This window comes from Artibeus jamaicensis, unplaced genomic scaffold (genome assembly GCF_021234435.1).
Source record: "Artibeus jamaicensis isolate MK-2021 breed Jamaican fruit bat unplaced genomic scaffold, CSHL_Jam_final contig_497, whole genome shotgun sequence".
Classification (NCBI taxonomy): Eukaryota; Metazoa; Chordata; class Mammalia; order Chiroptera; family Phyllostomidae; genus Artibeus; species Artibeus jamaicensis.
The window spans coordinates 5,158,982-5,173,723 of record NW_026521863.1 but is presented as its reverse complement, the minus strand read 5'-3'; the positions used below and the strand labels follow the sequence as shown (position 1 = coordinate 5,173,723).

General features: G+C 45.9%; 2 protein-coding genes and 2 non-coding genes across 5 annotated transcripts; 1 reads left to right on the top strand and 3 right to left on the bottom strand.

Annotated features, from left to right (window-relative positions):
* Positions 1–9: 9 nt before the first annotated feature.
* TCP1 (t-complex 1) lies at positions 10–9,248 on the bottom strand. Its single transcript, XM_037126085.2, has 12 exons — positions 9,006–9,248; positions 7,886–7,971; positions 7,555–7,683; positions 6,202–6,299; positions 5,733–5,843; positions 5,264–5,445; positions 4,764–4,890; positions 2,156–2,331; positions 1,656–1,779; positions 1,143–1,335; positions 836–999; positions 10–303 (listed from the first exon to the last, which is right to left on the bottom strand). The coding sequence occupies exons 1-12, from the start codon at positions 9,067–9,069 to the stop codon at positions 87–89; spliced, it is 1,671 nt and encodes a 556-aa protein (XP_036981980.1). The 5' UTR covers positions 9,070–9,248; the 3' UTR covers positions 10–86.
* LOC119035014 (small nucleolar RNA SNORA20) lies at positions 1,458–1,592 on the bottom strand. Its single transcript, XR_005079689.1, has one exon. It is a non-coding gene; the product is annotated as a small nucleolar RNA SNORA20 (small nucleolar RNA).
* Positions 5,925–6,061, bottom strand: LOC119035016 (small nucleolar RNA SNORA29). Its single transcript, XR_005079691.2, has one exon. It is a non-coding gene; the product is annotated as a small nucleolar RNA SNORA29 (small nucleolar RNA).
* Positions 9,249–10,299: 1,051 nt separating the features above from the next.
* MRPL18 (mitochondrial ribosomal protein L18) lies at positions 10,300–13,089 on the top strand. 2 transcript variants are annotated; one of them, XM_037126163.2, is made up of 4 exons: positions 10,300–10,474; positions 10,758–10,944; positions 11,966–12,048; positions 12,737–13,089. In XM_037126163.2, exons 1-4 carry the CDS (start codon positions 10,414–10,416, stop codon positions 12,979–12,981), a joined length of 576 nt encoding a protein of 191 aa, XP_036982058.2. In that variant the 5' UTR covers positions 10,300–10,413; the 3' UTR covers positions 12,982–13,089. The 2 variants fall into 2 exon arrangements, with proteins under 2 accessions (XP_036982058.2, XP_036982057.2); XM_037126162.2 differs by having other exon boundaries at positions 10,305–10,474; positions 11,966–12,197; positions 12,737–12,895.
* The last annotated feature ends 1,653 nt before the right edge of the window (positions 13,090–14,742 follow it).

The following is a 14,742-nucleotide window of genomic DNA, read 5'->3' as shown; positions in this document are numbered from 1 at the left end:
ACAGGAGGCTGACAGCTGGTTGTACTTTAATGTGGTATACACAAGACAGCTGCACCTCAGAGTGTCATAAATAAGAGCAAATCAGATCAGTCATCAAGGTCTCCCGAGTGAACAGCGTCTTCATAACCTCCATGCTTATCATCTTTGCTTTCTGGGTGTAATTTAATAAGATCATCAATTCGGAGAATGGTAATTGCAGCTTCTGTCGCAAATTTCAAACTCTTCACTTTAACTATGGTTGGTTCAAACACTCCTGCCTGTTTGTTGTCTCGAGGTTTGCCATTAATCAGATCAAGACCAATCCTGTAATTTAGGAAAAAAATCTTGGATAATGTTTTACCACACATCCTCCTCCTCATCCTATTGTTTTACAGTGATTGGCCCTGGCCAGGTAGCTGAGCGGGTTGGAGTGCCATCCCACCACACCAGGGCTGTGGGTTCGATGCCCTGTTGGGCCATGCACAGTAATCAACCAATGAGGGCATAAACAAGTGGGGCAGCAAACTGACGTCTCTCCCATTTCCTCTAAAATCAATAAAACTCTTCAATAGTAATAAAGACTAAAGTACTTCTTTATGAATGACAGAATCAGCACAGAAACTTTCTAAACATTATTTAGTAACTTAAGAAGGGGTTGCTTAAAAATAGCTATGGACCGGCCCCACGTAATCCCCACTGTTCCTCTGTGGGACTGTCCTGCAGGTAAAGTAACTACTCAGGTCAGGAGAGGTAAGGACAAACTGAAGACACATCAATGCTAATAAAAAGCACTAGAAAACAAGACTGATATATGAGCTAGACGACAATGAAAATGACTGAGAAATTGTGTACTTACCATTTTAGGTTTTTACGTTCTGGGTTCACTTGAGCCTCGTTATGAAAAGCTCTTAACTTTGCAACCAGATCAGTGGAGTCCTGGGCAGCATTCACTGCCAGTGTATTCGGAATGACCAGAAGAGATCGCGCAAACTCTGCAATAGCAAGCTGTTCCCGAGACCCCTAAGAAGGAAGACAATGAGGTCTTCACACAGTAAGACAAAACACAGCAGCCAAGATCTCAGATGAGGTGTGTTAGCAAAATGCTAGAGATGGTCTCCGGTGAGCTTCTTGGGGGTAAAAGGGGGGTTTCCAGACGTTCTTACCATGCTGGTTGCGTAGTTTTCAAGGTATATGGAGAGGGCTGCCTCTACAGCACCCCCTCCTGGAACCACAGACTTGGACTCCAGCACTCTCTTCACCACACACAGAGCATCGTGCATGGAGCGCTCCATCTCGTCACACATGAAGTCATTCGCCCCACGTAAGATAACTGACGCAGACGTACGAGCCTTGGTGCTATTAAAACACAAAGTGAACTTCTTAAACCAACACTTTCATAAAATTAAGTCTATATAGAATTAACTCATTATCAGCACTCTGATTCAATCTGCCTATGTAAGGTCAGTGGGACGCGGAAGCAGTGTCTAGACCATGCATGCAAGAGAGATGGAACGGCCACTCCACCCCCGTCCATGGTGGTCCAGTGTTCTTCTATCCCATGCGTATAACTGCTCACGTCACTGGGGAGACCAGAGCAGCAAATCAATGGGAAAGGAACCTGCTTTTATTCACTACTAAAATTGACAAGGATCTGTAACGGAGAAGGCAGCGCTCACTTTTTGATCAGGATCAGTTCATCATCACAGATTCTCTCCTGCACCACCTCTTCGGCCTGTCCCAGCATCGAGGCTTCGAACGTTTCATCACCTTCCAAATTGGCCAGGGTTGACAGAATAGTTGCTATTAAGATAATTACAAAGGTCTTGTAAGCATTGTTCTCCATGAATATTTCCATAGCTAGTCTTCGATTTAGAAACATTTATGAAAAGGTGATGTACTAATAATGCAAGTTTAAGTTTCCAGTTAGGCATCAGACAAGCAACTGTCCTTCTGTACAAGATAGAATTGTCACTGAAGTGAAGAAATTCAGTAAAACTAAAGAACTTTTCCAGGTACATGAAAAATGGCTCTATTAATACATTTGTAGATCATTACAGAAAGTGAATGAAACAATGGTAGTTTTTGAAGCTGCTGAAAGCACTGACATTCCAGGGCAGCTTCACGGTCATGTACAGTGACCTGAAATGTCACACCCGAGCGCCAGCGGAAGACATACCTCCAGAAGCTTTGGCAATGCGTTTCAGGTCCCTTTTCAAAACTCTCCTGACTGCCATCGCACCAGTCTCCACGAAGTACTTGAGACACATGTCATCAATTCCACCGGTGGTGAGGATGACATTGGCGCCAGCTGCCAGGATCTTCTGGATTCGCTCCTTGGTAATATCTGATTCTCTACAGATAAAGTAACCCAAAGATACTGTTTGTGTTTTTTACATAACCCAGCTTTAACTTCTGTAAGTATTTTTCACAAAATAACTGCAGATTAAGTAGTAACCAACCTTTCTCTTCTATGACTAGAATTTAAATCAGTCTAATTTTACGTAAAAGTTCCAGAGATTAAAAATTACCATTTAGCTTCCCTCAAATTTGAGTCCCCAAACCCAAGAACTGTGATTACAAAGGAAAAGTGTCCCTGCCCTCAAACACCTGGCAGGGGTTCGGACTGTCAACCATGTTCCATGGCCAATGCAGAGATTACAGGCACATGGGGGACAGAAACCCATCCTGATGGGCAGGATGAGGAAAGCCTGGGGGTCTTGAGTCGAGAGGGCTCAAGAGGAGAAACTGTGGGCAGGACCGAAAATGCAGAGCCCTGTAGTGAAGAGTTCGAGCTTAGTTAAATCTTTTGAAGAGCAGCGTGGTCAAAGCTGTGTCTTCAGAAGGACCCCGATGGCAATGTGGAAACCACCCAGGGCAGTAACGGGACCCAGACAACCGGAATGGAGGAGTCAGAGTTGACAGCTTTGGTGACTGGGAGGTTCAGCCACTGCTGGAGTAAAGGACACACTAAGAACCTAGGGGCAGGATGAGAAAGGAGAGCTGGGTTTTCAACAACATGAGTTTGAAGGCCAAGTATCTGTCATTCAGGTGACAAGCCAGAAGGCAAACAGATGGAAATCACAAGCAAGCTATGACAGAGTGCGTATGTAGGTAACTGAAGTCATTCTGCTTCTCATTCAAAGCATGGCAGGTAAGATCAAAGTCATCTTAAAATAAAGATTAACCTCAAAACAAAACCCCTTTGTACATACTGAACAAGTACTGTGTGCCAGACACTACCCTAAAAACGGGGGGCCACAAAGCCAAGGAAATCCTTCAGGGTCTCCCTTCAGAGCTTGTAATTGAAGCCACGTAAACACAGAGAAACTGCTAAGTGCCAAGAACACAAGGCACAGAAAGTCCCAGTGGAGCCCAATGTAGACTGAGGGATGGAGACAAGCTGCTGAGAGACAAGCTGACTCAGCAAAGCAGGCAGAGAAGATGGTGCAGGCGCAGGGACAAACATCCCAGGGCCTGTGGAGGAAGAGTTTGGTGAGCCCTGGTGCCTGTCGGGGGGGGGGGGGGACCACGGTGAGAAGAATGCCCAAGGTATTTACACGGCTCTGGCCTCGGAGAAACAGCCTGGGTGGGTGCAGAGTGAACTCCAGACCACCAGCTCCAAGGGGGCTGAGCAATAGTTTGCATAACAATGCAAATGCAAACTGATGAATCTGAGATTTAAAGATAGAAATCAGGTGGTGTTGGTGAAAAATTCAAAGGGAACAAGTTACTAGGTTAAAAAAGGTATTTTCCAGTGTTCTGCCTGAGTAGAGGGTCCCCATCAGTAAACCAAGAGCAGATTGTGTATCATCACAATTTTAGTTTCAGACATGACTTTGAGATGCTTAAAAAACATCCAGCTAGACAAATACATGCATGTTTGGAGCTCAGAGAAATAGATTTGTGACTCTCCAAACCACTACCGACATCCTGACAATGAGGAACAATCTTGGGGAGACCAGTGAGGCAGTAGGTGCTCAGGAATACAGATGAGGCAGGGTCAAATCCTCTCCACCCTCCAAGGATGTTAAGAAAGGAGTCAAAGGCTTAATAAAGGTCAAGTGAAGGTTGAAAGTGTCTAGTGAATTTCTCTCAGTCACCAGTAACCTTGGCAAGTGGTCTTCTAATGGAGAACAGAGTTGTAAAAGGAAGAGAAAGCACCAGGCACATTTTTGTACAAACCCCTCTTGAGACATCTGGCTGTAAAGAGGTGGAGAAGGACGGGGAGGAACGGAGCAAAATGTTTGAGCTACAAGTAGAATCTGAAAGGAATGAAGAGCAAACCTAGTAGCTGAAGACACAGATGAGAAAACTATCAGTGAACCAGGACTCTAAGGCAGAAGGAGTCTGGACCACTTAGTGCAGGACTGGCCTTTCACGGAGGGACACTTCCTGTTGGTATCTCAGGAAGGAGAAGAGGGATACATGCAGTCAGATTTAAAAGATGAGGGCATTCCTGACTCTTGGAAAAGACTTCTTGAAGATTTGGTTCAGTTACTAAAAACAAACAAACAAAAAACCATTAAAAACTTACCACTTCCTGACTAGATCTCTAGCATACCAATCAATCAATGGCACCATCTGCACTCCCAGCACCTACATGCCCCACGCACAGGAGGAACACAGCATAAGGTACCGCTGGGTCCCTCTGCTGCTCGTCTAAGGAAGTGCATTAACTACAAGAGGTGGCCCTTGTTCTTTTTCGGTTTACTGTCCCCTGCTCTAGCAGAAGCATAATTTACAAACACCTCTTTTCAAAGGTCAAAAATAATCTCTCGACATACCTCTGTCTAATCTGGTCCAGCTTTTCAGGGTCTGTAATAACCACCTGTACACCAAGCTTCATTTTTGTTTTCTGCAGGCTGAAGTCAAGGCAAGCAATTTTTGCATTAACTATTCTCTTGGGCATGCCTATAATTAAACATAATATTAAGTTCCTTTATAACTATCAGTAACACATTTCATAACATATACCCAGACACAAAGCATAATAGAATAACAGAGATTAAACTAAACTATATGTAAACACGAATTTAGATTGTTACATCTGACATTACAACCACATTTTTATGGCATTAAACACGTGTACTGTCTTCTAACCTGCATTTTCCCCAAGCTGTGTGCTTAAGTCACTGAAGAGAAACTGACATGATGTACAATTCCTTACAGAACAGTAAATGCACAGCTTGGACAGTCCACCTGAAGATGAACAGTATGCAGTCCACAAAAAAAAGCTATTTTAACTGCTAGTCCCCATAGCACGTGACCGAATTCCGAGGCTTACCCTGGGACCCCACCACACAGTTGAGTGCGTAGCCACTGATGAGCATACTCTCCACCTGACTTCTTCCGTGGGCTTTCAGAATGTTAATGGAATTGACTGGATAGCGAGGCTGGCCTCTCACATCTGTGTATTTTATAGCAAGTACAGCATCTACTACCATGTTAGCGAAGAAATCACCATTTCTAAGGCAACAGTTAAGGAGAGCAAGAGACTTGGAATGGACAACGATGCATATGAAAACCAAGGGTAATTCAAAGTGCTTCCTTTTCGAAACAAGCATTATTTACATCACCAAAATGCTAATATACTGTTACCACTATCTGCAACTCGTACTACTACGAACACTTCATATTACCGTCCCACCTAGAAGAGCAGGGAAGAAAGCAGGCAATACCTACACAGTATCACCTGGCACGAAAACTACAAGTTCTTTTAAAAAAGCCTCAACTTTACTGGAACACAAGGATACATTCCAATGATTTTGGACGACATTGATGTCTTAGCAGCATTAATCAGGCAATCTCTTCCCAGTTCATCTGTGTTAATAATTAGGTTTTCGCTAATATAACGCACTGCTTCCCTGTTTAGAGTGTGCGAGAGAAAACAAAAATTAACTTCCTATCCAAACCCTTGTTTTATCAGTGTCGAGTGCCAGGGGCACAGTGCCCCGTGCAGCCACTTCATGGAGGAAGGGGACATGGACAGACCCTCCCTCTTCAGTTCACAGCCACCTCACTCTGTCCCGTAAGCACAGCCACTAAGATCTGCCACCAGGAGAAAATGCAGTCAAATGGGAAGGAAACATCCTAGCCCTACTCGCCTCAAATATTAACCAAATGTAAGTTTTCCAAAATAAAGCGCAGTCATTAACATTTTTAAATGTTTATAATTATTTTAGCCAATAATGTAAAATTTTCTCTGCGTGAAAACAATCTTACTTGCAAGCAAGTCGATAGCCACTAATAACGGAGGTGGGGTGGATCTTCTGTTTGACTAGTTCATCCGCATTCTTCAGAAGTTCTGCTGCAATAATGACCTGTTGAGAAAACGCACACCGCTCTCACAGTAGCTGACACTCAACACGTGCAATGACTGCTAAACACCAACGATCAGACACTAAGCAGAATCTTGACGGCAGTGAAGTAACTAATTAGAAGCCTGAGAAAAGGAAGCCTGCAGCGTTTCACATACAAATGGCCAAAGCCAAGAGCCAGGAAAACGTTCTGGCCAAAAACCTAGCTCTGTGGTGTAGCAGCAAAGGACTACACACACGGCCACGTTCATCAGTGTCCGACAGACAGAGTGCACAGTCCAACCCCTCAAGCGACCTGTGCCGCCTCAGGTTACTACTGCCGGGTTTATGTTAAAGGTCGTTCGAAGCCCTGGCTGGTGTGGCTCAGCGGGTCGGGAGTCGTCCTGAAAACTGAAAAGCCACAGATTCGACCCCCCCAGTCAGGGCACATGCTTGGGCTGTGCACATGACATGTGAGAGGCAACCAATTGGTGTTTCTTTTTCTCCTCCCTTCCCTTCTCTAAAAAGATAAAATAAAATCTAAAAGCAATGAAAATGTCCTTGGATGAGGATTTAAAAAAAAACTGCTTTAAAAATAAATTAAAATCATTTAGACACTAGGTTTTTAATCAAAAAGACTTCAAAAATACCACTTCTTTAGGGGCAGATTATAACTGTATTTAAAAAATCCTATTATCATAAATAAGTTCCTTGTACAGAGACCAACTTTATTATTTTAGAAAAGATAGATTCCATTCTTTTATGGCCATATTTTTTTTTTTAGAGCAAATTATCTGTTCTTCACCAAAAAATTGTGTTTCTACATCAACATGCTGGCTGGCCTCCACGTTTACATGATGTCATTGGTCACGTGTTTACTGACTTCCTCCCACTTAGAGCCCATGAGAACGCCCTGTCAACGTTTAAAATATAAAAACATCTTGTTTTTAAAAACCAGTGAGACTGTTTTCTTCAGATAATTATAAAGGTAAGGTTTTAGAGATTTCTAAGTCTCAGGTCATGGGGCAGGGAAACATAAATGAGGGACCCATCCATATTAATTTGTTTCTTTTCTATTTCAATCTTGCAAACTAGCTATAACCCTCAATTTTTGCCAATTTTGTTTCTGAATCACTACCAAAAGAAACAAATTAAATCTTTTCCCTCTGATGTACGTAACCTACTTCTAACTCAGACACAAATGACTTACTGTGGTTCACTTTCTGAAAGCCTGATTTAGGAAAACTAGTCTTGGGTGGTCTGCCAGATGACTACCTACCACAGAGGTGGTCCCATCTCCCACTTCCTTGTCTTGCAGATCCGCCAGCTCACAAAGGACTTTAGCTGCAGGATGTTCAACCTCCAGTAACTTCAGGATGGTCGCACCATCATTAGTAATGGTTACATCCTAAGAAATTTGCAGGAAAAAAATAAGCAATCATCCACAGAAACAGAACATTCCCTATTAACACAACATGCATTCTGTTAGAACATACACACATTCACCTTTACCACACGTTCCAACATTAGCACTCTGCTTAAAAAATATATATATATAGTAAGATACTTAAGATCTTTTTAACTGAAAAAAAACATCTAGCTGTACTTACACCAATATCATCCACCAACATTTTATCCAAGCCAACTGGTCCAAGAGAACTTTTCACAATATTGGCAATAGAGGCTGCAGCCATAACTGTAGAAACGAAATAATGGAATTACTAAAACCCACTCCTTCAAATGGCAATCATTTCAGTGTCGAGCAAGTATACGGCATTCAACACTCTGAATTTTCCAAATCAACAAATCTCTCCTGATTGTCTAAAATAACAAGGTAATCTACTAGTCATAATTTCGGGTTTGGCCACCTCAGGGGGTGAGGGAGAGAGAGAAATGTACTATACCAGCCTTTTCCTTTAGAAATTAGCACATTAAAAAAATCATATAAAAGCAAACCATCGTTATCTGGGAATCAAGAAAGTGGGAATCCCAGGGCTCTGACTTTACTGCAAATTCATACAGAACAAAAATTGATAATCCACCAAATTATGCTGAGATGGACCTGAGATGGACAAGTACCCTTGCCTTCAAATGGCAAACGGTCTCAAAAGAGGCTCAACAACGAATGCTTTAATGCGCATCAATGTTCACCAGAATAAATTCACTTTAAGTACCCTTATGCTAACATTCGACTAAAATTTCGTCAGCTATTTTTTTTATTTCAAAAAGCTGTCGGCGACAGGTGGGGTAAGAACTGGATCTGGACGTCGGGCACCCAGCATCTACTGCCGATGACAACGCGTGGGGTAAAATGGACAAGTCGTCGGAATTCTGCCCATTTGCTCATCAGTAACACGAGCAATTGAAACCACTACTTTCTGGTCAATGGTACTAAAACGAGGCGCTCCTCGTCGTTAGACTCGGAACAAAAGGGCATCAGAGCAACCCAAGGGGACTCCAGGCACGCGTTAGTACCAGGGCTCGCTTTTTTAAACACCAGAGCCTGGGCACTCACACCAACCACTCCCATGCAGTGCGGTTCTCAGAAAAGTGCGGCGTCCCCCACTCCAGAAATGGCGAGACCGGCGGGGGTAGGACATGTACCCCAACCCCCAGACCCTTCTTTGGGGAGAGAAAGAAAACACAAGGACGGTATCCACGGCCCAAGCGGAGCAAGCTGGGGGCGGGGGCGCACTACGTCGACCCAACCCAGGCCTTGTCCGTCCTTACCGTTCTGGGAGCGGATCGTCTCCCCAGTGCTGCGGTCCCCGAACACGGACAAAGGCCCCTCCATCTTCGCTGCAGGGTACACGTTCGGCTTCACGCACACCGCGGACAACTAGCGTCTCGGTCCGTACGCCGGGCAGCGGCTACACCAGCCGCACGAGTCAGCAACGGCGTGGAACGGGCCCAGACGATGCCGCAGGGGCCGCTGGGAACACTACTCCACTCGCCCCAGAACCCCTGCGCCGCCGCGGGGCAAGGCGGGAAGAAAAAAGGGAAGGAGGGGCTGAGATGCTTGAATGAGCAGGAAGTGAAGAGCCGGCAGAGGGCGGGCTCAAGACTTCCGCTCAGTTAGAGAGCGAATGAGAAAGGCCCCAAAAGGTGGAACGGAAGTCAGGCTCCCGGAGAGCGCGAAGATGCTTTGTTGCGCATGCACATTTGTAGATTCTAGCGCCTTCTAGAAAAGGTGGTTCATCCTGGGGCGGAGCTTAGGGTGTGACGGGAAGGGGAGGGGCGGACCCTTCCCAGAGGCATAGCGGGGCTTCCAAGCTCAACTTGCGTCTTATTTAAGAGATTTTCCACCTTTTTTTCCATGTCGTGGCACACGCAATCTACTAAAATTTTGCAACACGCCCAAAAATACATTTCTTGACGATCTGACAAAAAGGGGAACTTTGATCCATTCATATCCGACAGCTATTTTTCTGTTGGCTGTTATTTTTAATTTGACAGTCTAAAGGAAGGAGGTCAGTGCCCAGGAGTAAGCAGGTTAGAATTCTTGCACGCCGGTTGCAAATGGATGGTTTATATAGTAACTATTTTCCTCGTCCTAAAATGTGGGAACTTGCTCCTAGAGCACGTAAATCACAAGCTTTGTTCCTGCTCTCCGAGTATAAACTTGGACCAGGGTGGGACGGGACAATGCTCTCCAAGGACCCCCGTCCGGTCCCCTCACCCCCGCAAAATGACAGCCACTGTTTCTGAAAACTGCATGTTGCTCTGTCCCATTCCCTCTCAGTGCCTAAAGGGGGTGTGCCGCTGCAAGGCCCAAGCTTTGCGATCAGAGGGCCCAAATAAGGTAGTGTGAAGTTACGGGTTCCTTGTGTGGGACTCTGCAAAAAGCTGTAAGAAGCGTGGTGTAAAACGGGTCGCGCCCACCTTCAAATACGTCACTGCGGAGCGGTGGGTCGGCTCTGGCGTCTGCGTGCACCCCAGCGTAAGATGATTGGAGGGGAGGAGATGACAGATTGTCCTCTCAGCCACTCAGTTGAAGGGGGATTAGTTCCAGGAGGAGGCGTGAATGACCGACGCAGCCTGCAGGCTTTTCCCGGAGTTAATATGGCTCCGGCCAGCGAGCCACGGGGTCGCGGTTGAGGAAAGGAGACTAAGCTTTTCCTAGGCTTTGGCCACGATCATGTCAACGATGGTGCTTCGGTCACGGTTCTGCGAGATGTTGTCGCTCTGCAGGCACCCCGGTAATTAATCTACTCACTTCTCTGAGGTTACTCCCCGGGGCCTGCACAGTAAAATGCATGTACAAGCCTTATTTTATGCCCAGCACGCCCCATGGAAGGGTGAACGAGCCAACAGCACTGTGATGACAGTCGTAGAAAATTAGGGACCGGCTTCTGAGATGGCTACATCCCGTAGCCAAGCATACTTTCCAGGGCGCGAAGATGGGAAGAAGGGGGTGGGAATATTCCTGTTTTGTTCGTATTCGTGATATTTGAAGACCCACCTGGTTGTGTCTGTTGTTAGGGCGTGGGGTCGCGGCGCTGTCAACCAGTTCCAAGCCAGAGGTGAAGCCTGAAGTGGACCCTCTGGGAAATGAAGCCGTTGCTCCGGAGTTCACCAACCGGAACCCCCGGAATCTGGAACTGTTAGCCGTGGCCAGGAAGGAGCGGGGCTGGAGGACAGTGTGGCCCTCCCGCGAGTTCTGGCACAGGTAACTAACTCTGCTTGTTGTTGACCGACAGGGCCATGCACGGTGCCCCACGCGTTGTTTGTTTTCCGTTGTATTCATCAATTCAGGGCCGGGTACAGCTACGGACTGAAGGAGGCAGAGCTGCTGCAGTTGGAGGAGAGGCTAGGGAGTGCGAGGGGCCGAAACACAGCAAGCAGATGTCAGGGAGAAAACGTAAAGGAGGTGGTGGTAGAATGGGGGACTGGGTGCCTACTAAAACCCCTCTGAGGGCCAGGAAAAAGCCCAGTTTTCAGCCAGGAAGAGCATTGCCAGCCGCGGACATAGAAGCATGGGTGGGAGCTTGGTGTGTGTGAGGATCTCAGCGGACAAAGGAGTGGATGGTATGGGATGGAAGTGGAGAGGTTGGTAGGATGCAGATTGTTAACTTCAGATTGTAAATCGGAGTAAGCTCTTTAGATCGTATTTTCACTGCAGTGAGAAAGTTTGAGAGGATTTCAAGTTTGAGCCTGAATTAAAATCATTCTGGTTAAGGGAGAACACAGTTTTAAGGGGCAAGGGTAGAAATGAGGAGACCGTTAAGGCATCTCTTTGTTATAAGGATGGTTATTCATCTAACACTTTCTGTTTGCCAGGAACCATGCTAGTGGGTTCATATGCATTTAAGTCTTTGATCCATCTCATGTTTATTTTGGCATTAGCTGGAATATAAAGGCGTAGGGTTAAATTTGTCTGTACCCCGTACACTGTAGGGACAGCAAATTTAGCTTTACCACCTCAAATCCTTTTGGACATAGATGCTATGTAAATATAGCTCTGCTCTCAGAAACCCCAAATTTCTCTTCGGTGTTTGAGGTTAAGTGGAAATGTATGGTTTATTTATTATTGAGGATATCCTCATGGAGCCAGAGGAAAAATAACCTTTCCCAAGTAAAATACAGGTCAAGTACATTGAAGTAAATGAACACAATATTTAGGCTCGTATTCACCTGAGGTCTCTTATTCTTAGAATTCTTTTATGGTTTACTCTCCTGCCCTCATTCAGGTTACGGGTTATAAGGACCCAGCATCACATAGAAGCACTTGTTGAGCGTCCCAGTGGCCAGACTGTGGTTTCCGCATCCACACGGGAATGGGCCATTAAAAAGCACCTTTACAGCACCAGAAACGTGGTGGCCTGCGAGTCCGTAGGGCGGGTGCTGGCGCAACGGTGCTTAGAGGCGGGAATCAACTTCATGGTCTACCAGCCGACTCCGTGGGAGGCAGCCTCGGACGGGGTATTTTTGTTTTCATGTACTTACTTAGTTGTGTTCATTCTTGACATCAGAAAGTTGCATAAGAGCAGTGGTTCCATATTTCAAGCTCTTTTCGTGTGTCAGACTCTAAGATGAGCATCCTGATGAGCATCACCCCACCTCATCCTCCCAGCAGCCCAAGGGGCAGGACCAGTGTTCTCCGCTCTGTACATGAGGCACTTGCTGGAGGCTGGCAGCCCCGTGTCGTTGTGGGGGAGGTTCCAAACTCGAGGTGACTGGTTACAGCCACGATGTTGACCGCTCTGCTCCCCTGTTCATGCACTAACACCCTGTCCGTATAATTTTAAAATACTGGAGTCTATATCTATATTCTCTTTTTTCTTATCTCTGTCATTACTTAAAGATCACTTCCTGAAAAGCTGGTATTCAGGGGAGTTAGCAAAGAGCAAACCAGGTGTTTATTTCTCTTCTCTTAGGAAGGGGACTATTTGTTGTCAGCTTACTTGTGGTAGGCTGATTTTCTTTCATCTTTTCCTGTTTTTTCTGATCTTTAAACCCAGATGAAACGACTGCAGAGCGCAATGACCGAAGGCGGTGTGGTGCTGCAGGAGCCGCGGAGACGTTATCAATGAGGGAGTGGCCTCATGCGGCACGTGCGAGTGTCCAGCTGTCAGCGCTTCCATCCGTCCGTCCGGAGAGAGCATCTGGAAGAACAGCCGGCTTGAAAGTGTTGTGCGATAATGTAGCTGCAGGAAGGAGCTCGCAGTGGCATCGGCCCCTCCTTGCCTGGCGTGTGTGGGGCTGATGTCTTAGGGAAGCATCCGAGGATAGCCGTCACCAGTTATAATTAACTCTTGAAGTTCAAATTAAATGCTTATACGTTAAAGAATAAAGGCATATTCTGAACTCCTAATTTCTGGTAATATGAAATTTCTTCACTTTTTTGGCACACTGTGGCAAGTGTGTGAGGAACGTAGGTGGTTCACGTGGAGCACCTGCTGCCGTGTCCAGCTCCCAGTGGGCGATCTGAATGGTAGCTGATGCTGCTCAGGGTGTGGAGGTGGTTCCAAAATGTGAAATATCAGTATCGGTTTATTGCAAACAGTAACGTGCAGATAAAAGGGACAAGTTCTAACCTCAGTGGGGCTCCTGGACCCTACCAGGCAGAACCTAATTGGAAGGAATAAAGGAATGCGGTGAGGTGCTGAAAACGGAGGCAGGAGTGGACAAGGTGAGTATATGCTGAACTTGGCCCGAAGTGAGCACTGGTCAGGTAAGAGATGAAGCTTGGAGTGCATCGGGTTACCCAGAGGGTGGAGAAGGGTGACAGTGGGAATCTCGGCAGCTCCCCTAAAGGTGCTGATTAGGTCAGGGGAGGTTGAAGAGGGAACACTGTAGACATTTCAGGCAGCTTCTAGGGCGTCTCCCTCTGGTTACTGAACGTGCAGCCGGTTATGTAGACGGGAAATAACATTCTTACTGTCAGTCTGGGTATTCAGTGTGTATTTTAAATAAATACGTGTGCACCAACACTTTTTAAAAGTACAGTTGATCCTGAGAGGCCTCTGGAACGTGATGGCTTATTCCCCTTTTGATCATTAAATACCCCAGTGAAGACATGTAAATGTGTATGTTATGGTTCTGCTGTTTTCTTACCTCGCCCGGAAGACTGACTTGGAGCACCTCACTTTTTATGGAGTTTACAATGAATATATTTGTATTACACCAGCTTCATGGAGTCTGTCTTTTATAAACTGATTCTTCACATTATTTCTCTTTTTTCTTTTTTACATTTATCATTTTTTCCACATTTTTTATTGTTATTCAAGTACAGTTGTCTCCATTTTCCCTCACTTTGAAAGTCATGGTTCTCTAGAAGGCTATTTGATCAAGTCTAGACTTCAAGGGAAGATAGAAAAAAATCATAGCTAGGACAAGTGGCTTATGGAGATAGGCGATGATGAGACAGGGCTCACCCGCAAGTGATGCTATAGGTGGGGACTTTTCCCAGCAGGGAAAATCACTATTCTAGTTCTCTCATTGCATCAAGGATTCCTTCAGTTCAATTGGCAATTCTTGGAGCTCCGTGTGGCGTTTCAGATAAGGCATTAAAGACAGTGACGGTGCTGCCCCGGCAGCTCCCTGGGTTAGAGCACAGTCATTCTGCAAGGCTGCAGCTTGGGTCTCAGCTCAGAGCAGGCACGGGACGCCACAGTGAATGCACCAACCAGTGGAGCAATGAAACCGATGTCTCTCCCTTCCCCTCTGTCTCTCTGAGATAGGTCAGTCACTCAGTAACAGGACAATGATGATGCAAAGTAAGAAAAGATGGGGTGTAGGGGAAGGGGTGGGGGCAGACCAATACTGGTAGGGATGGCGCAGTTGGGCAGAAGTGGCGATTTAGGAAACAGGTGAGGTGTGGTCGCTTCAACTGCACCCACCCCGGGGCGCACCTGCATTGTCTGTTTACTGCACTTCCTTCGGGGGGGCTGTTGGTGACCTGATTTTACTTTTTCAGGCTCTACCTTCTGCTCAAGCCTCAACGTTCTAGGTCTCCGTATTTTGT

Coding starts and splice junctions, on each gene's coding strand:
- TCP1 (XM_037126085.2), bottom strand. CDS start 9,069: ATGGAGGGGCCTTTGTCCGTGTTCGGGGACCGCAGCACTGGGGAGACG. Junction 4,891..5,263: donor CTGTGTGGTGGGGTCCCAGG/GTAAGCCTCGGA, acceptor GTTTAATTATAG/GCATGCCCAAGAGAATAGTT. Junction 1,336..1,655: donor GAACTGATCCTGATCAAAAA/GTGAGCGCTGCC, acceptor GTGTTTTAATAG/CACCAAGGCTCGTACGTCTG.
- MRPL18 (XM_037126163.2), top strand. CDS start 10,414: ATGTCAACGATGGTGCTTCGGTCACGGTTCTGCGAGATGTTGTCGCTC. Junction 10,475..10,757: donor GTCGCTCTGCAGGCACCCCG/GTAATTAATCTA, acceptor GTCTGTTGTTAG/GGCGTGGGGTCGCGGCGCTG. Junction 10,945..11,965: donor TCCCGCGAGTTCTGGCACAG/GTAACTAACTCT, acceptor GCCCTCATTCAG/GTTACGGGTTATAAGGACCC.